This window comes from Lissotriton vulgaris, chromosome 5 (assembly GCF_964263255.1).
Source record: "Lissotriton vulgaris chromosome 5, aLisVul1.2, whole genome shotgun sequence".
NCBI classification, from domain to species: Eukaryota; Metazoa; Chordata; class Amphibia; order Caudata; family Salamandridae; genus Lissotriton; species Lissotriton vulgaris.
The window spans coordinates 751,705,841-751,730,630 of NC_141693.1; the positions used below are offsets into that span (position 1 = coordinate 751,705,841).

The following is a 24,790-nucleotide window of genomic DNA, read 5'->3' on the forward strand; positions in this document are numbered from 1 at the left end:
GTTAAAAAGTTTCTTGTAGGTACTTCTCGACACGAGGCCCCCCCCTTCAAGGCCCGCCACTGCTCACACAGTGACATTGTTCTTAAAGTTGGCAGCAGGGCCGGTTCTATGATTTGCGAGGTCCTGGGCCAAAAGGGAATGCGCGAGGCCCCTCTAATTTACTTAAGGGAATGCGCGAGGTCCTTATAATGTCCTTAAGTGACCCCTTGCAAGGAAACCATTCAGAGACACTGCGGGAGGCCCATTGTACAGGATTTTAGCGCTCCCACAGTTTTAACTTTCAGCCCACAAGCAATTCTGACCTCTCCAGCCTGATAGGTTTAAGAATTGTTTGTGGGCTGAGAGTTAACACTGTGGGGGAGCGAAAATCCTGTACAATGGGCCTCGCCTCCCGCAGTGTCTGTGAATGGGTCTCCTGGCAATTGGGACAAGGGAAGCGTCTTCCTCCCCAATAGGGTGACCAACCGTCCATAAATTTCACAGACCGTCCATCATTTTAGTATGATGTCTGTAAGGCGTCCGTAATTTGGGGATCTGAAATTACGGAAGCCTTACAGACGTCATACTAAAATCGAAATAGGAAATTTCAGTAAGGAATGCTGTTTTCCATGCGAGAGGCCCCATGAGTTTAGAAGATTTCACTCTGGCCTCTCGCTCCTATCTTTTAAACTGTAGAGGTTGCCTGCAGCCGCCCCTCCCGGACCTTGCGCAGACTGTGGACTGGCCCATTGTCATTCTGAGACAGCAGCTGATTAGCACTTTAGAATGACAATGGGTCCAATTGTAGTGACATCATGTGGTGTGCCTTCTCCTGCATGGGACTAGTGCAAAGCATTCTGCTTTTGTCTTGGTGCCATGCTGGAGAAAAGAAAAAGAAAATAACTAACAGCGTTTTCACTGTTCATTTCAAAGACAGATTTCAACATACAAATAAAAAAAATACTATTTATTAATGTTTATTGTTACTAGCACAAATCTTGATTGCAGAAAGGGCCCGATGTACTGAAAAACTGTGAAGTGCACGATTGGCTTAACCTTATATAAACTTATTTTGACTTGAATTTATTTTGGTTGTCTATTTACTTATATATTATTGTGCCACCTCCTCTGATATGTCTGTAAAACGTATGTTTTGTCCCAAATTTTTGTCCTGAATTTTGACCTTCTGTCCTGATTTTTTGTCCTGAATTTTGACCCTTTGTCCTGAATTTTTACACTAACCGTCCTGAATTGGCACCCATGCCAGTTGGTAACCCTACTCCCAAGGCCTCCAGACACTATCCCTGAGAGGCACTTGAGGGGACCCCTCCCATAGACCCTAATTGCAAGGAGACAGGGAAACAACAGGGCACACGATCAGTTTGGGTCCCCATGCTGGTGGGCTGAGTGCGAGGCCCTGGGCAGCTGCCCATGCTGCCCAGCCTAGCGCCGGTCCTGGTTGGCAGGTATGCTGTAGGTGTTTCAGTCCTCAACTCATAGCCAAATTTGCAATGTAAATCCACACACTTGATGAACAACTTAATTCCACATCCTGAAACACCAGTACAGAACAGCGCAGCCAATCACTTCAAATCATTTCCTCCAACTCCTCCCCCAATGTTCCAAGCTCCCAGCATTCACTTAACATTCTAGGAATGCCAGCCAAGTTCAAACATAACAATATCCTTAAAAGAAATTGAATCCAGGCATTGGCTTAGAGCGAAACTCACTTTCAGTCGGGAGGACTGAATAATGGCAAGCGGGTCCTCCTGCAACTTTTATTTCAAGTCCCTTGAGATTTGGAAAATCTTGAGAGACTTGAAATCTTTATGAATATATGACCTTGATGTTCTTAATCCTTCGCATTGAGGGCCTGGAGGGGAGTGGAGGCTGATGTAGGCCTCCCCTGCTTTCGAGTCTAGTTGGCCATGGGTTCCAGGCTTCTGCATCATTTCCCAGGAATGAGTGACAGCTAAATTACACCCTTTATTTTTTCACTCTAAAGGATGGTAATCATTTCTGAAATCAGGGACAGCCCATGCAGGTAAGAGCAATGGGGTGAGGGGTGGTGTAGGGAATGTTGGGGGATTAGTCGACAGACGACGAGGTAAACTTAAATTACAAATAACAAAAACCACTTACCTTGCACTAGCCGCATCGCCGAGTCCCTGTGTTATACCAGCTGTTAGGTTTTCTTATGTTAAATTCTGCCATATCCTTTTGTGGTCAATAACTGTCTATGGAATGTACCAGCCTGGGTTTACATGGCCAGGATAGGAATAAAATATTAGGACGCAGGTAGGAGTCACTAGAGAATGGTGTGATGTGAGAGTGGGTTGTATGACAGAAGCATGCATGGCTAAACCACGCATTGCCTTTACAACGCTGCCTCAACCACGCATGCCTTTACCATGCAATTTTGTAGTAAAGGCATGACTGGTAAAGGGATGCGTGGTAAAGATCACACCCCAGCCCCTCACCCTGAGTCCTTAAAACGATCTCATCCCCCGTGCCCTAAAAACTACCCCGACCCCCTTGAGCCATAAATACTACAGACCCCTCCTGATCCCTAAAAACTATCCAACTCCCCCTGAGCACTAAGCACTACCCCGACCCCCCTGGACCCTAAAGACTACCCGACCCCGAGACCTAAACACTACCCTGACCCCCTGTGCTTGAAACACTATAAAATAGGTGCAGGCTGATAGAAAAGTGGGTTACAAGAGGTGTGGTAAAGGCAACATCAGATGTACTTCTCAAGGCTTTGATCCACCTTCTACTTCCTTGCAACCCACATCATACAAGAGGAATCATGCATACCTCTGACAACGATTTACAGAATAAAAAGTCTGGCTTGAAATTTTTTTATTTAGGTCCCAGGATTACCGTTGATTATCCTTTTTCATTACAATGTTGATTATTAGTAAAACTGGGAATTCAGCAGGCAGGCTTGCTCCCCTCGCAAAAAAGATTGGACTTGATTGCCAATATCGGATCATAGGTGTCCAAGTTTTCCTTGAAGCAAAGCGCTGCTGTCTTGTCACATTCACAAGCTAGTCGTCCACAATCATTTGGGGAGCCTTCTGCAGCAAAGCAAAACAACATGACGTCATTCCAGAACCTTGCTCAAAAGTTCAATTCATTGCAAATATCCGCAAATAGGGCACTTTGAAGCGACAACGGAGACAGTTATACACTGAGTTTAAACATTCTCATAAAAGCAAGGGGAAAAGTGAGTGCTAGAATATATTTGCCACTTTCTTTGGGGCATATTAGTGAAGTTAATGCAGACAGCTACATGAAGTATGGCTAGTAGTTACACTGGCTTTAGATACAAATACTCATTGAGAAGCAAAAAAAGGTTTACTTAGAATTTGTCGGTTTGAAAAACATAGATTGCTAATGACACTCAGAGTTCCAGGCAAAAGTTTTGTTATCAGTTAAACTGGTTGGAATTATCTATAGAATTGAAAAATAGGATGAGAAAGTGCTTATTGCTATATGAACTAAGGTTCGATTTGCAGAAAGTGGTCTTATTTTACGCACTAATGTTTTGCAAATCGAATAAGATTTTGCAATAACCTATGTACTAGTCGACCGGTGTACAAAATAAGAAATCAAAATGGGTGACAGAACGAACTGCATTACTAATATTCTTTAGGCAATTCACCATTTACTATCCCCTGTGACTGGCTGCAAACACAAGGACGGTGGGTTGCAAGAGACAACAGACTATGATCCATGTGATTGCATTCCAAAACAGCGAACTTTTATTTTAAAGCATGCCATGCTCCTCATGGGGACCGTAACTGTTTAAAATGATATAAAATTCGCTTTTGGGGAAACTTCGGGGGGAGCAGACAGTAGTCCCCTGGATTACTCCCTACTCACACTGAGGCTACCACCTCGGTCCACAAAGGGAAAGGGGTCATGAAAGTAGCCCTTCCCCTTTTCGAATCAGTTAGCATCCCAAAATATGCAATATGTCATTGATCAATAGTTTGAGACTGGAACTGGGGTTGCAAACAATTGACTCATACCATACTAGCTCACAGTTTAGAAAGAACATCAATTTCATGTCCCTTACAAATTGCAAATCGTTATAGGTTGCTAACCACATTTCGCGAGTTTGACAACTTTTCCAGATTACAAAATAGGGTGACCACATCAGAAAAGGGTATTTTATAGATGCAAGCACTGTGATTTTGAGACACACAAGGTTTGCGACTGGCGAATCCCATAGTAGAGTGGGCTCTTCATAATTAGGAGCTCACTAAGCTAACAATATGGGGAGAAATAGGTGGAAGGTGCACAGTCGGCTTTATGTAACTTAGACCCATTTCGAAGAAGTGGTATTGAGCTTCAGCTGGACTGTGCTTACATGGTACTTGATTCTTATTATGTCTTGAAATCAGATTTCTGATTACTGTGCTCGGTATTTTCATTTTGACTATAGTTTGTCTGTGTTAATGCTGCGTGTGCTTTCAAGCAGGTATCATTCTAGTGTCAGAGTTAAAGAGAATATGTAATGCCATCAAGAAATGATGGGATGATTTAACTGAACGGTGTGCATGTTACACAGCTGGAGGTCAGTCAGTAGGAGGGGAGTACTGAAAATTGGAAGGAGCTGCTCCATCAAGTCTTCTTAGCAGGAAGCTATACATAGCTGAGGCCATGCGTCAGATCAGTGATCCCATGTTTTACACCAGAGCTAGCAAAGAGGAATATACAAGAAGTGTGATAGGCATCTCGAGAATGTTAACTGATTGGAAAGACAGAGGTCTTTTGGAGTTGGAAGAATTCTGCTTCCTCAGAAGGGATTTTCCCAAACTCCTAGTCCTCTAGCTCCTCCTTAAAATCCACGCGAATGCATCCAACCCACCCGGCAGACCTATTGTGTCATCAAGAGGCAGTTTACTTGAACATTTCTCCAGATATGTGGACACATTTCGAAAGGATTATGTTATCACTTTACCGTCCTATGCAAAGGACACCAAAGATTTTCTCACTAAGATTAAGGACATTCAATGGCAATCTGATCTTCTCCTGATCACCATGGATGCCAACTCTCTCTATAACATTTTAGAACATGAGTTGGGCATCAAGGCCTGTGCAAAATATGTAATCAAACACCCCTTATGCTATATGGAGTATACCAACATGATCCTAGACGTGTCTAGGATCATGTTGGTATTTTCTCCATAGCAATTTCTTTCTCTTCAATGGCGACATCTACAAACAGATCCTCTGAACTGCCACGGGCACATGCTTTTCGCCCAGTTTTGTGAATCTGTTACTAGGGGCATGAGAGGACAACATCAGGGAGGATACCCACTTCAGGAAGCACTTTGAACAGGTCATTGTATGGCTCAGATACATCGATGACCTGTTTGTCATATGAGATGGCACCGAATTGGAGACTTCGGACTTCATTCGGAGACTGAACATCAACAACATCAGTCTCACACTCACAAAAAACATAACCAATCCCTCTGTAGAATTTCTGGATGTCAAGGTCAAAATCATCAGGAATGAAATGCATACCAGGTTATTCAGAAAGACCACAGCCAGCAACAGCTTACTACACGCAATGAGTAGTCACCCTGACAATCTCAAATGTAGTATCCCCTATCAGGAACTCCTGAGGGCCAAACACAACTGCAGTTCAGAGGAAGCTTTTTTCCTTGAACAAAGCACTATGCTTACCAGATTTAGCGAAAGGGGCTACAAGAGTTGGGTTCTCCGCAAAGCAGTTGATAAGGTCAGAATTGTCAAAAGGACCGCCACTTTGGGGGACACGGAATTCACTGACCTCACTGAGGAAGACAGCGTAACGCCCAGGATGATATTGACCTACAACGTTATCTCCAAAGACATTCAGAAAATCCCTGCAAAAAACTGGGAAATCCTAACCAAAGATCCCATTATTAGCAGGACTATATCAGATAGTTGAAGAATAACTTATAGGAAGGGACGTAATTTGAAAGACATATTGGTTCATAGCAATATCACCACCACAGAAGGCATACATTGTATGAATCTATAGTGCTTCTTTCCTTGCGGTCATTTCAAGGGTTTCCGTTGTAGCCTCATGAGAAAGGTGTACCTTAACACCAGTAACAATACCACTATAAATCTCGAGCAGTTTCTCACCTGCAGCTCTCCCTTTGTTGCATGTGTATTTGAATGTCCATGCAATCTCCCCTATGTGGGGAGTACTACACACAAGGCTAAGAAAAGAGTTTTGGAGCACATGAGGGCCATCTCAAATAAGGTTCAGCACTACCCCATAGTAAGACATTTTGAAAAATATCATTACTCTGATAGCTCCAAGTTAAAATACTTTGCAATCGAGCAGGTCAACATTGGCACACTGGGAGGTAACAGGGAACTCCTACTGAGGAAATGTGAATCCTAACACATCATAGATTTAGGAACTCTCTATCCAGGGCACATAACATTGATGAAGAAATAGCTATACATCTGCATACAGAGTAACTGCCATCATGTTCACCTTCCTTTTCTAATCTCTTGTGTGTTTGAAGCCCTCTTCCATCTGTCAACCAGTTACTTGGAACTGGAACGCTCAATCTTCCACCTGTTTCTTTCTGTCTAATCTCCTGACCTGTCTTTCTAGCCATGCAGACTACTTTTCTGGTTTCTCTGTCTGTTCTATATTGTCTGTCCTTGTTGTCTCTGACATGTACCCTCTCTATTTTTGCAGGAGGAAAGGAAGGGGGCCTCGGATCTATACCAGTGACCTACGGGTTCCCTACCCTTTTCTTCTATGGATATGGTTAACTGCTGTCCACTGCGCCCCGGATAAGGATTCCTACTATTTTATTTCTTATTTCCTTTAATTTCCTCTGTGTATCCCTTTGTCCTATTGAGCGCCCTAAGAAATGTTTCTGTTGTGCCTAATATACCCTCTTGGACATTTGCACCACACATGCGGTGGCACGCTGTGTTTTCATTGGGCAACTTATAAGAAGACTGGCAGACCTCGCCCCCAAAAAAAAGTCTACTCTATACTACATAACGCCAAAGGCAGAAGCGAGGCAGAACCTAAATGCATAGAGGCAAGCGCAGTCACAGTGGGAGAACAGCTAAATATAACTGATTCTTGGAACTGGCTCCCTAACATACTAAACAATAAACGGCCTAATTGACCGATCGCCCAAGAAAGAAAGAAAGTAGTACATAATGAAATACACATTATCTCATGGAACATAGCAGGCGCAAAAAGACTGCTGGACGACGGTCTCGCCTTGGATGAATGGGACAATGCCGACATAATTGCCCTGCAAGAAACATGGCTGCAGGAAGAAATTGCTTTGGCGGGCTACATCCATTACACGGTGCCAGCTAAAAAATGTAAAACCTACGGAAGAGCAATCGGAGGCCTAATGGTATACGTGTCTACTGCTCTTAAAATTAAGTCAGAACAACTTCAATCGCCAGATCCAAGTTTACAGTTAATCAAATTGTCAGGCCAAAAAAAGTACGGCCATAAAACTGCAATATTGATTAATCACTACACCCAACCGAATCATCTGGTAAAAAAGACAAAATTCAACTTATTACGCAAGGAGATACTAAAATTTCGGAGCTCTGAACCAACCTGGAACATCATCTTAACAGGAGATTTTAACTCCAATCTCATTTATACACCAGAGGAAGATGAGATACTAACCTCAGACAACATACACTGGAACATCCCCCAGCAAGCAACAGGTGCAACAAAGAGCCGAAAGGATAGCCTAGCCACTCACTTAGTAACTGACTTAGAGTACCTAGGTATGCGAGTACTGAATGGCAGAACAGAGAAAGACAATCCACCAAAGAAAACGTTCTACGGTCCTTGTAGTCAATCCACATTGGACTTTACGATAATAAGTCTCCCACTGTTTCCTTCAGTACTCAGTTTTTATATCGAATATACAACAATGAGTGATCATAGTATGCAACATCTGAAACTTAACTATTATTCAGATACATTGCAACCGGTGCATGCCCTGGAAGGCTACTTGGGAACAACCAACCAGAAACGAATACACTGGAACAGTTCGGCTAAACTGAATTGGACCTTAATAATAAAGGACGCTCTCCAAGAGGCAAACAGAGCTACAACAGATAAGATACAAGCCTGGTCTCTCTTTCTTGCAAAATTAAAGTTAAGAGTGAAACCAACATCGGTAAAAACTAAGCCTGCGACCAAGAAACTGCCCTGGGCACTAAATGAACAAAGAAGGGCCTTGCGAAGAAGCCAAAAAAATCTGCAATTAAAAGTGAATGACCCGAGCTGCCTGAATACGTTTCGTGTCCACAGAAAATTATATAAAAAAGGAATCTGGGAGCTGCAAAAGAAGGCAAACGATGACTTTTGGATTAACTTACTGGCTAGCTCCAAGTTACAGGACTCGAACAAATTCTGGACCATAATAAACCAGCTAACAAGGCCACAAAATGTTCTGTCCTCGAATATTCAAGAAACGGTATGGTCAACTTTCCTGTCGTCAAAATTCGAAGAAAATCGACGGAAAGCTCCAGAATGGACATTGGGAACTGCGGAGCCATATTTAAACAGTTGCGATGAACATCATCACATTAACCGCACGACAATAGCACAAAGGACACATACGTGCACTGAAGCCACAGAAGGCTGGTACACTGCTGACGAGATCATAGCCATCATCGGAAAGGGAAAAAGAAATGGAGCGCCGGGCCCGAATGGCATCCCACAAATTGCCTTTAAGGATTCACCAGACCTTTGGGCACAACATCTCGAAGAGCTCTTTACAGACGTTCAAAGGTATAATCGCATCCCAGAAAGCTGGAAAGGCTCTATCATCACCCCAATACACAAAGGTGGAGACAGGGCAAACCCTTTAAATTATCGCCTAATAACACTCCAGGACATCGAAGCCAAATACTTTGCCTCTCTCCTCTTAAAAGACCTGGTAAATTGGGCAGACGATAAAGCAATAATTCCAATAAATCAAACTGGCTTTAGAGCGGGTATCGGAACTACGTCTAATATATTAACAATAACAATGATAGCGGAAAAATGCCAGCGCTCGAAGCAGGACCTGAATCTCTGTTTTATCGACCTAAAGGCGGCCTTCGATAGCGTTGACCGCAAGCTATTATGGGCGAAGCTAAAAGCCTGGGCCATTCCCGAGAAAGTACTGAGTGGGCTACTCCTATTCTACACAGATACTTGGACACAAATCAAGTTAGGGGATGGATCACATCTATCAAGAAAAGTATACACATCGATTGGCTTAAAACAGGGCTGCGTCTTAGCACCACAGCTTTTTAATCTATTCATATCAGACCTGTCAGGAACTTTAAACATTTGTAATGCGCATGCACCAAAACTTGGCAACCGTCATCTTACCCATCTGGCTTATGCTGATGACATCGTTCTTTTGAGCCAAACAAAAGTGGGCCTGTCCAGGTTACTGTCAGTAACATCACAATTTCTGAAGGCAAATAACCTTACTCTGAACTTATCTAAGACAAAAACTATGTCAATAACCAATCATCGTACTGTGAAACTTAACATATCATTCGAGGGAAAATCACTTGAAAGAGTCAGAGACTATAAATACTTAGGATACTATCTTGATGACAAGCTCACCCTGAACGCCCAAAAAAACTATATGAAGCAGAGAGCCGGAGCACTAATTTTTGCACTTAGCTCATTGGCAAAAAAGCTGCAAGGCCCCTCACTGAAACCTCTACAACAGTAATGGCAACCAAAGTACTTCCAACACTATCCTACGCAAGCATAGCTATGCAGGGCAAGGATGATATTACTTTAAACAGCCTTACTGCAAAAATCTACAAGAAGGTCTTGCAACTTCCACGTTCATCTTCTCCTGCCCAGACGCGTCTAGAATTTGGCCTGATGAATGAGACACTCGGAAGACTCTACACAAGTATTAGAGTATGGTATAGAATTAAATTGAACTCTACAAACAACACCTTGGACAGCTTGTTATGGCAGGAATTACAAAATCAACAAAATTCTGCCGCAAAGAAATATTTGACAGGCGCTTTGGAGCAAACATGCATGGTAACCTTGTGGGAAAAAAACCTACCATTCACGTCCTTTAAACAGGTCCTAAATAAAGCGGCCAAATTCCATTCATTAATCACGGATAAAGCCATCTTTGCAGCCCGATCTCACGCTTGGACCGTGATTAACAGCTATAACAATCTCATCCCGGCTACCTACCTTGCATCAACATACTCTGTGTTTATAAAAAAAAGGCTGATGGCAGTGAGATTTGGTAATCCACCAACTGTGGCTGATGGTCCTGTCTGGAAACGCTCAGAAGAAAATACCTGCCGACTATGTGGCACCATAAAAGAAGATATAATCCACATTATATGCCACTGCAAATCACTGACCCAGGAGCGAACACTTTTTCTAAAGAACATTTTTAAGGCCAAAGGTCTACGCACCTGTAGATCTGCAATTATTGGTGCCTTAGACTCAACCGACCCAATAATTAATTGCAAATTTATAAAATTCTTGATAGCCTTTGAAAAGCGGCTGAAAGCTCTTGATATTTTAAAATAAGATGCTCAGTTTTATTAACTATTTTAAAGACAAACAATTGGACATAGCTCCTACCAGCATCATTTTAATTTTTGCAATTCAAAACTGTACGATGCAGAAATTTAATTGATTTCACTGTAATGTTAAAATGTCTTCCATGTTCATTTTTGTTATGGTTTTAATTAACTAAACAATAAAGTTTTATCATTGGGCTACTCATTCTGCTACATTCTGCTAATAAGACCCTATGTCGCATTGAATTCCTTATTTTGTGTTCAACATGTAAACTATCCTAGGAATTTTTCTTGTGCACTCTTGTTTGTTACTTATTACTTGGCTGCTCAGTACTTTGAACATGCCATGAAGCTTCAGTTGAATTATGACACTATGTCGCTGTACACTTAGAGCGAATCACTGCACACATGCACCACTGTAAATATGTTTCCTACGCTTTGTATTGTATGTTGTCCACTGTCTCTCACAATCTGTGCAGCACCCTATCATACTTGGTTCTCTTCTGCACACTGCAGTTGCACAAATACTATTCCAAGATGGCACTCACTATTATGTTCGACAGTCCATGTGACTTCCTGCGCTGCTACGAGACACCCTGTTGTTAATTTACCACAGTGCGTAGTTGCACACATGTATCAGTATAGGAATACCTCCTACACATTACTTTGTCATGTGGCGTACTTTTTTCTCTCGAGCACATCACAGTTGTGCAGTACCGTTCCAAGTTGGGACTCACCATTTTGGTGCAACAGTTCCCGATCAATGTTACACATGTTACTGAGTCCTTCCTCTGTTTCCAATCTTTGTATTTAGGACGCTCTGTATGTCTGTACACTTTGTGTGAGCAAGACCGCTTGATGGTTGAAATGCTTCAGGAAAATAATTTATGACGTAATAAATCCCTTTGTATTGAACTTTCCTTGGCTTTGGTTCCTGAGACGGTGTGAACTTTGTTCTACTTTCCTGGATTGTACCGGTGACTCCGCCATCTCTCGCACCACTTCTCATGGATCTCCAGGTTTCCAGAAGGAGCACCCTTCTACTGTGGATATATATATATATATATATATATATATATATATATATATATATATATATATATATATATATATATATATTACCTACTGGCAGTCGCCAGTAGGTAGTTATAGTTAGGACCTAGCTACCATAGGAAATCCGTAACATTCTATTGGGAATAACTTTGGTGCCACTTGAGGAATATGCGTGTCATTTTCCAAAATTTTGGCCAGCTCCGCTCCGCTCCTTCCCTGAAAGTTTCGGGGGGATTCGTGAAGTGGGGGCTGAGAAAAAAGGGGGGTCCCAAAACGTGTTTTCCCCATGCAATTTTCCATAGGACGTTCTGACACGGCTACAGTCCGAACCGCTGAACGAAATTACGCCAAACTTTGCAAAATTGTAGGGACTGGTACGCAGATGTGCCTTTGCTATATTTGGTGAAATTTGCTCCAGTGTTTTTTTTTTAAATTAACTTCAAAAACACATATAAATCTATAGGCGCGCTCCAAGCGCTCACCGGTACGCGTACCGGGGAGCGCACCCAGCGCGCTACGGGAGTGCGCGAGCGGAAAGCTGATTGGCTGTCGGATGTCTGTCAACATTCTAAACAGTCCGGAGAGTCCGCCATCTTGTGTCTCGGTAGAATAGAGACACAAGAGGTGAAAATAAAAAGAGGGAAATGTTTAAAAGGGAGCAGGGTACACACCCCCTGACCCCCTAGGTTTTCTGAGGGGGGCCTAGAAGGACCCTGAAGGACAAATGTTTTTTTTTTTTTTGCAATTTTCGCAGGGTAAGCGCTGGGTGCGTTCCCATGTACGCTCACCGGTACCCGCACCCTGAGCGCACTACACTGTAAAACTTCTTTTGAATTTGTAAAGAATATAGCTCTTTTTGGAGAATTGGAGGTAGTTTTAAAAAGAACTGTTTTTTTTCTTCTTTTTGAGGTTTTTTTTCCTTTTTCCGAACGTTTTTATTTTTTTTGGTATTTTTAACAGAACAAAAACAAAAATAGGGAATGCCAAACTGTTCAACAGGAGCAAAAAAAAGGGGAAAAATTAGGGCTGGGGAGGGCAGCGGTGTTCTTCCCTTTTGCGAACAATCAGGAGGATACTCTGGTCTCCAACACAAAGCAGTTCATTACACTGCTTACAACGAATGTTGATGTCGCTGAAAACAGGCTGAATATTGGGAATCATCTCCACTGATCTTCCTCTCCCCGATGATGTTTGTCCTCCGGTTGAAGTTGAGGCGCCATCTCTTGGGGGATTACGTGCCAGATCTCTGACACTCCCTCTGGCATAGTTCTGGGGTGCCTCCTTTGAACATGCCTGATCATTGTTGAGTTGCCAAAACTATATGTTTTTCTAGGGTCACCCCGTGAAAGAACAGTTTGGCAAATTTTGCACTCCACTTTTGGAGCATTAACCTTTTTCTCTCCTGGTGGAATAGTAAAAAATTTCCAGATAAAGTGCTCCTTCACCTTTGGCTGAGGAGTTTCTTCCTCAATAAACCCATCAGAGTCCTCACTGCTGCTAGGTGGTCTTGCAGCCATTCTTTCTAAAGTAATGAAGACAAACAGGGAACAGGTCTTGCTCTCTCCAAAGTGAAAGAAGTAGTGAAGGAAATAGGTGGGGTTTTCATTATTTGTAAAAAATAAGCTGTAAAGAACCAAAGAAAGTATTAAATTAATGTCACATGACTTGACGCGCTTACGCTGCACGCACTGGAGTGCTTCCGGGAGCGCTTACGTGGCACGAACGTAGGCGCTTCCAGGGGCGCTTACGTGGCACGAACCTAGGCGCTTCCGGGGACGCTTACGCGGAACGAACGTAGGCGCTCCCGGAAGCGCTTACGCGGCGCGCCTAAATGACGTTTTGCTAGCTTTTCGGAAATACATTTAAAGTTAAAATACGGGTATTTAAAATCAAAAATACTACTTTTATAAGTATGCCACTAAATGTCTTGCATTATTTTTTACTTTAAATACAAACTTTTTTTTTCGCGCACGCGGGAATAGCGCTCTCGCTGCACTCTCGGGTAAGCTCACCGGTGCGCGCACCCTGAGCGCTCCAAGACAAAATGATTTTTTTTTAAAACCTACATGAAAAATACATTGAAAAATTAATTTTAGAAAAAAAAAATAATAATAATTAATAGTTATAAAAAACAACTATTAAAAAAAAATCACTTTCAAAATCGTAGGTTACAAACTCAATATAGTAAGGAATTAGCTTTGAAAAAACCTTTGAAATTCACTGAAAAAACCATTGGTTTCACAATCGTTATAGTTAGGAATTAGCATTTAAAAAACCTTTGAAATTCACAAAAAAAACCATAGGTTTCACAATTGTTATAGTTAGGAATAAGCATTTAAAAAAACCTTTAAAATTCACTGAGAAAACCATAGGTTTCTAACCAGTTATAGTTAGCTGAACATTTTACTCATCCAAAATCATTGAAATTCCCACATTATAGTTAGTTGGTCTCACTATAACTCGCGCGCCCGCAATCCACTGCTGATGATGTCACATATTACATCATTCATGACATGGTCAGTGACATCACTGATGACATCACTGATGACATCTCAAATGACATCACTGATGACATCGACAGGACCGAATTGCATTCTGGGCAATGGAGTTCTTGAAGGGGCGGGAGGCCTCGGCAGAGAACATCTTTAAAAAACAGAAAGGACCCGATGGAGTTAGAGTGAATGGATCCGTAGATACAACTCCTCCTGGTGTGATATCGCTAAAACAAAAGAGACATTCATTAGAGCGACTACGGAAGAAAGAGCTTAGCCGATGGTGGGAAGCGACATCTCTGCAGAATTATATAGAGATGGATTGCGTCCCCCGAGGCTTGCGCATTTTTATCGTCCCAACGCTCAACAAACCTAAACCTGAGGTCTTGAAAGCATGGCGTGAAAATACTAACGCATGCTCCAAGGTTATGATGCAGATTCTGTTAAAAAACGCATGGGAGGAGCATGAAGAGTTATTGAAGGAAATACAAATGCTCCTTGATGACCTGGCGAAAGAAACTGACCAGAGTGAAGTAGCAAAGACCTTGCAAATTGTGGATGATAACATAAAAAAGTTTGAAAAGGACTTAAGCGCTAGAAAGCAGCGCAAGTTTGAGCGCGATGAACGCAATTACAAGTCAGTAAGAATTTTAACATTTGCAAAGAAATTCGATAAACCGTGCTCCTCGCTCCTGAAAGACAAAGCACTGGGAATGGCGGATAAGGACAGGTGGCAATCTGGCACTAGCTTAAGCTCAGATGCAAGCTCTATGGATGGGAATGTGCAGTACAGTTCTGATGTAACGTTTTTTTTCTGGCGAAATGCGCCTCGTGATGAAGGCCAACGAACAGTCGATAAGAGGAAGAACCCGGTATCAAGGCCGAGGAGGCAAGGTAAAACCAAAAAACGACAGCAGCGGCGCAGTAAGCTCAGAAAATACTGGAGTGGGAAACAGAAGCCAGATACAGAAGAACAGATAATGGATGCACAAACCACTGAATTAACGGTAATGAATTTATCAAATAGACAATTATCTGAGAATGAGGAAAAGGTCCTAAGATTAAGACTGACATTTTTCCCTGATCTGCAATTTGACTATACGCAGACGCGTATAGATATGTATATGTTTGTAAGGAAGCTCAAACTGCATAAGATCCATTCCAATAGGAAACTTGACCAACAATCGTCTAACAGAACTAACATTATATTGGATCAGGATATTGAATTGCAAAATGTCTTAGATACTCTACATGAGGAAGGTGGGATAGAACTGACACAATTACAGACCCCTGTCACCCAAGACAATACTGAACTTGTGTCTACACCTGATAACTTGACCCCTGTCACCTCTGCAACCAGTGCTAACACCGTGACCACACCTTTCAGACCTGAATCTAGATACAAACCACAGTTACCACGGGACAATATAGATCTGTTAAATGACCTGGTTAATAATGATATGCTTAAACTTCTTAACAGGCCCTTAGGTAAAAAATCATTACACTTGAAATGAGAGCGGCATTGATGGAATTAAAGAATGACGACTCAATCGTCATAAAGCCCTCTGACAAGGGAGGAAACGTAGTGTTGTGGGATAAGAAAATGTATATCAACGAAGTAATGAGACAGCTATCTGACACCACATGCTACACTAGAGTGGACCATACTTATTTAACTAAACTACAGAGTAGAGTACACCAGAACATCCAAGGGTGGGCTAGTGAGAAGCTGTTGAGTTGGGATGAAACTAAATTTCTTATCAATGACAATCCTACTACTCCCACATTTTACCTTCTACCAAAGGTACATAAGAACCAGACACAACCGCCGGGGAGACCCATAGTGTCCTCTATCAACAGCCTATTAGAAAATGTTTCGCATTACGTACCACTTCCTCAAAAATTATGTAAAAGATCTCACATCACACTTAGAAGACACCAAGGACTTCCTACAGAAAGTAGAGAATATCAACTGGGAGTCTCACTTTTGGCTAGTGTGTTTAGATGTTGAGAGCTTATACACAGCCATTCGACACAGGGATGGTTTGAGGGCATGTGAACACTTTCTAAGAACAAGAAGTAGACATCTGGAAGCACATTCTAAAATGTTACTCCAAATGACAGAACTGTGTTTGGAGGAAAATGTTTTTTTATTTAACGGGTCATTGTACAAGCAAATCCAGGGCACATCGATGGGCACCTGCTTTGCTCCCAGCTATGCCAATTTATTGGTAGGCTGGGGGGAGGAGCAGGTGCTCAGGAGCGATGCCCTGGAACACTGGACTACCTGCGTGAATGTTTGGCTCCGATATATTGATGACATTTTTTTTGTATGGGAGGGGAGAGAACAAGAACTAATCAAGTTTGTGGATGCACTTAATTTGAACTGTCTAAATCTGAGATTTACCATGCAACACAGTCAGAAGACCATTGACTTTCTTGACATAAAACTTAAAATTGTTGAGAATAAGATTGAGACAGAAATTTTTAGGAAAGAAACAGCTGGGAATTCTGTACTCCACTCCACAAGCTGTCACCACCCCAGTTTTAGATGGTCAATTCCTTTTGGCGAGTTTCTACGCACCAAGGGAAACTGCAGTACAAAAGAAACATTCATGAAACACAAAGAATTAATGCATAAAAAGTTCACTGTGAGAGGATACCACCCCAATATGCTCAAGAAAGGAGAAGAGAGGGTGGCCTCAATTGATCGAAAGGATGCATTATTCAAAACTCCTGAAACCACCCACATAATATCAAAAGCTCCTATAAGATTAATAACAACGTACAACACTCAATCCCCTGCTTTCAGCCAAATTGTGAGAAAGAGATGGGATATCCTTTTACAGGATAAAACCCTAAAGGATCAACTAGGTCCACATCCATCAATAACCTATAGAAAAGGTAAATCCATCAAGGACCTGATAGTCTATAGCCACTTGGAAAAGAAGAAAACATGGCTTGCGGCGAAGGGAGGATTTTTTAAGTGCGGAAAATGCAAGGCCTGTAGCCACAGCTCCAATGTGAGGGAGGTAGAACTGAAAAGAGTTAAGAAGAGGTGGAGAATTAATAAGAACATCCAATGCACCACAGACCATGTAATCTATGTAGTGACATGCCCTTGTGGCAAATCGTACATTGGTTTAACCACCTTCCCCTTCAAAAAGCGAATCCTTGAGCACTGGCGTGCAATCACTAATAAGGACTTCGCTTATAGCACGGCTAAACATTTTCACCAATACCATGATGGGGATTGGACCAAGGCGAAGTTTTTTGCCCTTGACTCAATTCCAAAACACGTGAGAGGAGGAGACCGCTTAACAGCATTGCGCAGGGCAGAATCCAGGTTCATTCTAATGGCAGGCTGTATCGTACCTTTTGAGATGAACATTGATGAGGAGATATATGTACACTTATGAATAATCTGACCGAGACCTTCCAAATCTCCTTCTGGATACTCAGATTCCATGACAAATCTGATTTTTAATTCGTCATTATTATTTGTGTTGAATCTTTGGTGTTTTGTTGATGTACTACAAATCCTGATCAATCAAAATAAATGAGGAAATTATTTTATGTAATAATGTTAACATAGAATAAGAGCATGATTAAGTTGTTAATCATAGTTATCTAGTTGAATCTATGAATCTAATCGCAACACTCTCCCTTTCATCTCTCTAGAAACCGGGCAGTCACGGAACGAATAAAAACCACAGATAGAATATAATGTTACGAACACTACCATTCCACGAAAATTTACGAATTACGACTAAGAGCACGGGGTAGTATCTTGAAATAATTAGAGATGGGATTAGACGATGAACTTACATGAACTATTGTGAATGTTCTTCTATTATATTTTTTCAGATGACCCAGAGTATATGATTATTGATTCATTTTTACAATAGTGGGAATAGATATATGGTTGTGGGGTGAGAACCTAGAGTATGAATAGACCAGGGACAATATTAATATATAGGTGGATAAAACCTATACATTTTGGGGTACTATACCCAAACTTACCCTGTTATTTTCTTCTCTTTTCTTTTACTTTTTCTCTCCTCTCCCATGTCTCTATCTCACTCTTCTCTGCCCTGATTCTTGCTTTTTCATCTCCTCTCTTATATCTTTCCTCTACTCTGTTTAAATGGGTACTATACCATTATGCGAGCTATTGCTTTAAATGTTTTGATATCACGATGCCAATTATTGTATTACACCAAACACTTGGAAGACGAGCACCTGTTATTTAATTTAAGTTATAATGTATTAACTGCATTGTTAATAGCTCTGTGTGATTTTGCAAACACAGAGTCTTTCTTCCTTTGTTAATATTTCTTTTGCTATAACAGCTGACTAAAAAATACTGTGGTCATGTGACCAAGAGCCCGTGAGCTCGAAACGCGTCTTTTTGTGCCCGATTAAAATATCTAAACGTGACTGGCTGGTGTGGCTTGTCGTCCTTTCGGGTAAGTGAGGAGGAATCTGTGGATATATATATATATATATATATATATATATATATATATATATATATATATATATATATATATATATGAAACAAAGGATCCCAACCGCTTCTGGCAGCGGTTTAAGCAGGCGCAGACCTCCTCTCCAGAGAACGGATATCAGATGTTAAATCACCAGACAAGCCATCACACTAATCAAAGTGCCAGCAGTGCATATTCATTTTGCAAAAAAGTGTCAGAGCAAGTGCCCTCCCTGACGCGTTTCGCTGCGCGGACGGAGCTTGGTCACATGACGCGTTAGGAGTAGGCACTGCAATAAATGGTAATTAAAAGCCCAAAGGCCTAAAGAAACAGGACGCAAGGGTCACAACAAAGCAAACAAGCAGTAGTTAAACCCCATGTTGACAATAGATGCTCAAGTTCTTGAAAATGTTTGAACATGGAGACACAGTAAAAGCATAGTGCTCGAATACAATGGAAAAGGCCGGATGTCAGAATGCAAACAATCAAATATAAATCAAATCGATTTCAGTAAAATAGTTTGCTGTGACATCATCATCCAATGATTTATGGAACAAAACCACAACAAATGTATTCCTTGTATACTCTCCCATAATTTCATAAAAAAGTATAACATGGAAAAAAATGTGTATCTCTTGCAAGTGCAAGATGTGGTTAAAAAACCAAGTACATAGGCCTAAACAGTAACATTATATAAACCAATGTCTCAAAGTGCTTGAATGCTTAAGTGCAAATGCTTTAAAAGAAACCTCATATTCAGATGTTAGATACATGGAATACATTAAGGCGATAAGAAACTCATGTGAAAACCTGCAAAAAAAGTATGTATACCACAGAACAACAGCAAGTGCTCATCAAGCATATATAAACATGTCATAATCAGACATATAGAAAATACAGCATAGGGGAAAATACATCACTGACCATGGTTAAGAAAAAGGACACATATTACAGAAAATGATGTAATTCATCAAAAGCATTTAATCCATTGGGAGATCTGGTGTCAAGCAATAGGATAAAATACGCTTCTCTTTGGCGCAGCAGTTTCTCATGATCACCACCCCTGCCCGGATTAGCTACAGAACACAATAGAGTATATTTCAAGTCTTTCAATTTTTTATCGTGAACTGCTTTAAAGTGGCGAGCCACTGGATAATTCATATCAGAGTTTACTATGGCTCGAATATGTTGCAATATCCGTTGGTTAGCTTGCAACTTAGTACTTCCAATGTAAGAGAGTGAGCACGTGCAGGTAAGTTGGTAAACTATATAGTCACTGCGACATGTGAGATGTTCTTTTATTGGAATAGCTCTCTCATTGAAGGCAGATGTGTAATGCGTGCCGTTGACAGCAAAAGTGCAAGCACGGCATGAAGTACACCTATAAAAACCCGGTTTATTCAGCCAGGTAGTTTTAGGTGGGAGCTCAGGTTGGGTTCTATCTAAAGAGTCTTTCATAGAAGGAGCCCTCCTAAAGGTGATGGCCGGTAATCTAGGCAAAAATGGACCAAGAATCACATCTGTTAATACTATAGGCCACTCTGATCTGATGATCTTACTTAACTTGGAGGTTTGGGAACAGTAGGTAGTGATAAAGCGGATTGAGCCCAAGGTAGCAGAATCAGGGATAATTTTAATTTTTGGAGTCAAGAGTTCCTCACGAGGAAGAGCTAGTGCTTTGGCAAGAGCCCGATCTAAAATAACTCGATTGTAACCACGCCTGAGGAATCTTTCCCTAGATTCCAAAAAACACTGGTTGGTGGTGTCTGGACTACTGCAAATGCGTTTGATATGAATGAATTCTCCCAGAGGTATGCTATTTATGGTGTGTGGGGGATGGGCACTGCGGGCGTGCAAGATGGAATTGCCCGCAGTGCTTTTCCTGTGAAGTTTTGTCTGAATGGTGTTATGATCAATGTAAACCTGGACATCCAAAAATTCTGCAGAGTTTGATGTAATGTTAGCAGTGAATTTTAGGTTCCTGTTGTTTGTATTAATGTCATTAACAAAGAAAGCTGCTTGTTCTTGAGAGCCTTTCCAGACGATAAAAATATCGTCGATGAACATCCAATAATGAACAAGGTGAGGAAGCCAATGTGCGTGGGTAACCTCCAGAACATGCCTCTCGCACCACCAACATGAAGACATGAATAGCTGGGGGAGAAGCATGAACCCATGGCCACCCCACGTTCCTGATGGTAAAAGTCCTTGTCAAATTGGAAGTAGTTGTTAAAAAGGCATATGCGTATCATGTCAAGTAACATGAGGTTGTGATCTCTCATGGCAGCCTCTCATGAATCTAAGAAGTATTGAACAGCTTCCAGACCCTGTAGATGGTTGATGCTGGTGTAAAGTGCCTCAATATCCATCACCAGGAAGCAAAAATCAGGACACCAAGTAATTTGACTAATCTTAACCAAAAACCAGTGGTATCTTTGAGAAAAGAAGGGAGAGAAATCATATGGGGCTGTAGAAAAAAATCAACATATTTTGAAATAATTTCATTCATGCTGCCATGGGCAGAAATAATTGGACGACCTGGGACAGGAACGGTGCATTTATGAATCTTAGGTAAAAGATAGAAAAGTGGCGTGATGGGATGTGATACACTGAGGAATTTTATTTCATCCTTAGTAAGTAGGCCACGTCTGAGCCAGAGATTGATGTCTTTTCTAGTTTTCTCGTGGCTATTCAGCATCACAAACTTGGTAGTTTTAGTATAGCACAGGGGGACGCCTAGTTGGCGGGCTGCCTCTAATATATAGTCAGTTTTTGCCCACAATACTGTGTTTCCCCCCTTGTCCGCACTCTTCACTATCACCTGGTTATTACCCTGAATTTTTATATATATATATATCCCTCCAAAACGGCGTTCCTTTACGAGCCCTCGGGCATCACTCAAATAACACAGTCCACGCAAAGGGTCCAAGAAAGTTGGGTTTATTCCTTCATAAACTGAACGTTCGGTTTATGAAGGAATAAACCCAACTTTCTTGGACCCTTAGCGTGGACTGTGTTATTTGAGTGATGCCCGAGTGCTCGTAAAGGAACGCCGTTTTGGAGGGATATTGTGCCGGTGGCTCTGCCGGAAATGAGCCACCCCTATTGAAGGCGAAGGGTTGTCAGAAGGAGCTTCTCATTTATCGGATATATATATATATAGATATATATATATATATATATTACATACTGGCGGTCGCCAGTAGGTAGTTATAGTTAGGATTATTTTCAATGCAAAATCTCAAATTTTCTATTTGGAATAAATTTAGCGCCGGTTGACGAATCTGCCTGAAAATTTCCTCAAAATGGCCTCGCGGCGCCCTGGTCCTTTCTTGAAAGTTTGGGGGGGATATGTCAAGCAGGGGCCGAGATAAAAGGGGGGTGCCAAAACGCATTTTTCCCATGTTAATTTCCATAGGGCGGTCGATTTCACTTTTAGCCCGAACGGCTGAATGGATTTACACCAAACTTGGCAAAATTGTAGGGACTGGTAGCCCGATGTGCCTTTGCTATGTCTCAAGATATGTGCTCCAGTGGATTTTGAGTAATTTAGGTTCAAATAAATATATATATCTATAGCCGCGCCCCGGTACGCGCCCCGGGGAGCGCTCCGGGAGCGACACGCGAGGTGCGCACGGAAAGCTGATTGGCTCTCGGGTGTCTGTAAACATTCGGAACAGTCCGGAGCGGCCGCCATCTTGTGTCTCTGTCAAATCGAGACACAAGAGGTGGCTAAAACAAAGGGGGAAATGACCATAAGGCGTCAGGGATAGACCCCCTTTGGCCCCCTAGGTTTGATGTGGGGGCTCTAAAAGGGCCCCGCGGGGCATTTAAAATATATATTTTTTTTCGTTTTGCGCGGGGGGAGCGCTCGGTGCGCTCCCCGGTGCGCGTACCGGGGAGCCTACTATGAGGAAAAAAGAATGACCGAGTTTTTAAAAAAGGAATCCTTTTTTTAGAAATTGGAGGTAGTTCTAAAAAGAACTTTTTTTTTCTTCTTTTTGTTGTTTTATATTTTTTTGGGTGTTTTTTGAACATTTTGTACTTTTTTTGGCTTTTCAAAACAGTTTTATATATTTTTTTGTATTTTTTTAGGGGGAGAAACAAAAAAAGGGAATTGAAACTGGCTCAACTGGAGCAAAAAAAAAAGAAAAAATACTTCTTTTTGGGGCACTTGTGATTGTCACCTGCAAGGACGATTAGCTTTATGCTCTGTTCACCATAGGCGATAAGCTTGCCACATGCAGTACAAGTGATTTTAAAATCAGAAAATCATGGCTGAATACAAGGCATCATCTCTGATGTTTCTGGTCCCAATGAAGAGGGTTTGTTTCTTTGGGAGGTGGTCCTTGAAGAATGGGGAAGGTTACTGGCCAGTTCCCTGAGCTCTGCACGAGAATAGTTGTTAGGGTGCTTTCTAGTCATATGACGAATCATGGTATAGTTACCAAATGAATATTTTTTGTTTAAGTTGCCCCTTGAGAGTTCTTCATTGCAGATTAGGCAAGTTACCTTGGCCGCATTCACTTTTTTCTTGCCCTCTGGAAGTGAAAAAAACTCCCATACAATGTGTGGCTTGGGCTTGTATGGGGTATTTTCTTCAGGCAGCCATCTTCTCCTCCCCTCCTCCTCTTCCTCTTCCTCCTCCTCCTCTTCTTGACCACCAATAGAATCTGGAGCTGGTCCTGTTGGTGGTGGTGGTGGGGCAGATGCACCAGCTGCTGCTGCTACTGAAGCCATTATTAAGATCAAAAAGGTACAGAGATGTACAAACTGGTCTTCCTCAGTCAAAGGACAAAGTCAGAATAAGGAAAAAAGGTGGGGTCTTTCATCATTTGGAAAAAAAAACTGTCCTGAACCAATGAGAAGTGTTATTTTCAGGTCACAAGACCAGGGGCTTCATCATTATGAAACCAAAACTGTCATGAACCAATGAAAAGTGTTATTTACAGGTCACATGACCCGACGCGCTTACGCTACGCGCCCGGGGCGTGCCCGAGGGCGCGCCCCGGGTCGCGTAGCGTAAGCGCGTCGGATGTTTACGTTGCGCGATCGTATTCGCTCGGGTACTACCGGGTGCGCTTACGCTGTGCGTATCACGCGGTCGCGGCAACGCGATACGTCACGATCATGTTTTCGTTAGCGACATTGGCGCTAACGGGACGCTTCCCGGTTCGTGCACCGGGGCGCTTCAAATGACTACGCTCTCCGGGGCGCTCCCCGGGGCGCGCTCCGGGAGCGCTCCAAAAAAAAAACAAAAAAAAAATGGGATAATTGTAGGGACAGGTAGCCCTATTCTGAAGTGGTTTTTGAAAAAATTAACTTTTGAAAAATATGTATTGTGCTACATTGAGCTCAATATATGTTAGAGCCAAAATGTAGCCCAAATGTAGCCCAATGTAGCCCAATGTAGCCCAAAGATGGCCACCAGAGACAAAAAAATATAGCCCAAATATCAGCCAGATGTAGCCAAACTGTAGCCCAATGACAGAATGTACCAGAGTGTTCTAAACAACTAGAGCGCTAACAGTCTTACTTAAAAAGTGAGACTTATAGTTAGGAATTAGCATTAAAAAAACCTATAAAATTCACTGAAAAAACCATAGGTTTCACACCAGTTAAATTTAGGAATTAGCATTTAAAAAACCTATGAAATTCACTGAAAAAACCATAGGTTTCACACCAGTTATAGTTAGGAATTAGCATTTAAAAAACCTATTAAATTCACTAAAAAAAACGTAGGTTTCACATCAGTTATAGTTAGCTGGAAATTTTACTGTCATAAAACCATTGATATTCCACGTTATAGTTAGTTGGACTCACTATAACTTGCGCGTGTAATGCACTGCTGATGACGTCACATATTACATCACTCATGATATCACTCATGACATCATCCTTGTGACAGAGTGACAGACCTCCTTTCACTGTAATGTAACCCATGAAACACATATTGAAAAATATAAATTAAAACATTTAAAAAAATGGAGATACCCATACCAGTTACAACAACCAATTCAATAATTCCACCATCTATATACACATTTACACATTCATCAACAGTTCCATATAGTCACTCATACATATACTCACTCATCATATGTAGTGATACATCTATACATCCTGTTACACACCGACAGTCATCCAAAAGTTACTCACACACATACTCACACATGCAAATAAACTATTGAA

The 24,790-nt window shown here is 41.7% G+C and overlaps 1 protein-coding gene across 1 annotated transcript in view; it reads right to left on the reverse strand.

Moving 5' to 3' along the window:
• Positions 1 to 2,827: 2,827 nt before the first annotated feature.
• The window catches only part of LOC147711503 (phospholipase A2, membrane associated-like), a 319,182-nt gene continuing 297,219 nt past the window's right edge, over positions 2,828 to 24,790 (reverse strand). The window contains exon 4 of the mRNA XM_086922195.1: positions 2,828 to 3,062. Coding sequence (XP_086778321.1) covers positions 2,917 to 3,062 — 146 coding nt within the window. The 3' untranslated portion in view covers positions 2,828 to 2,916. The remainder of the gene's footprint in view (positions 3,063 to 24,790) is intronic.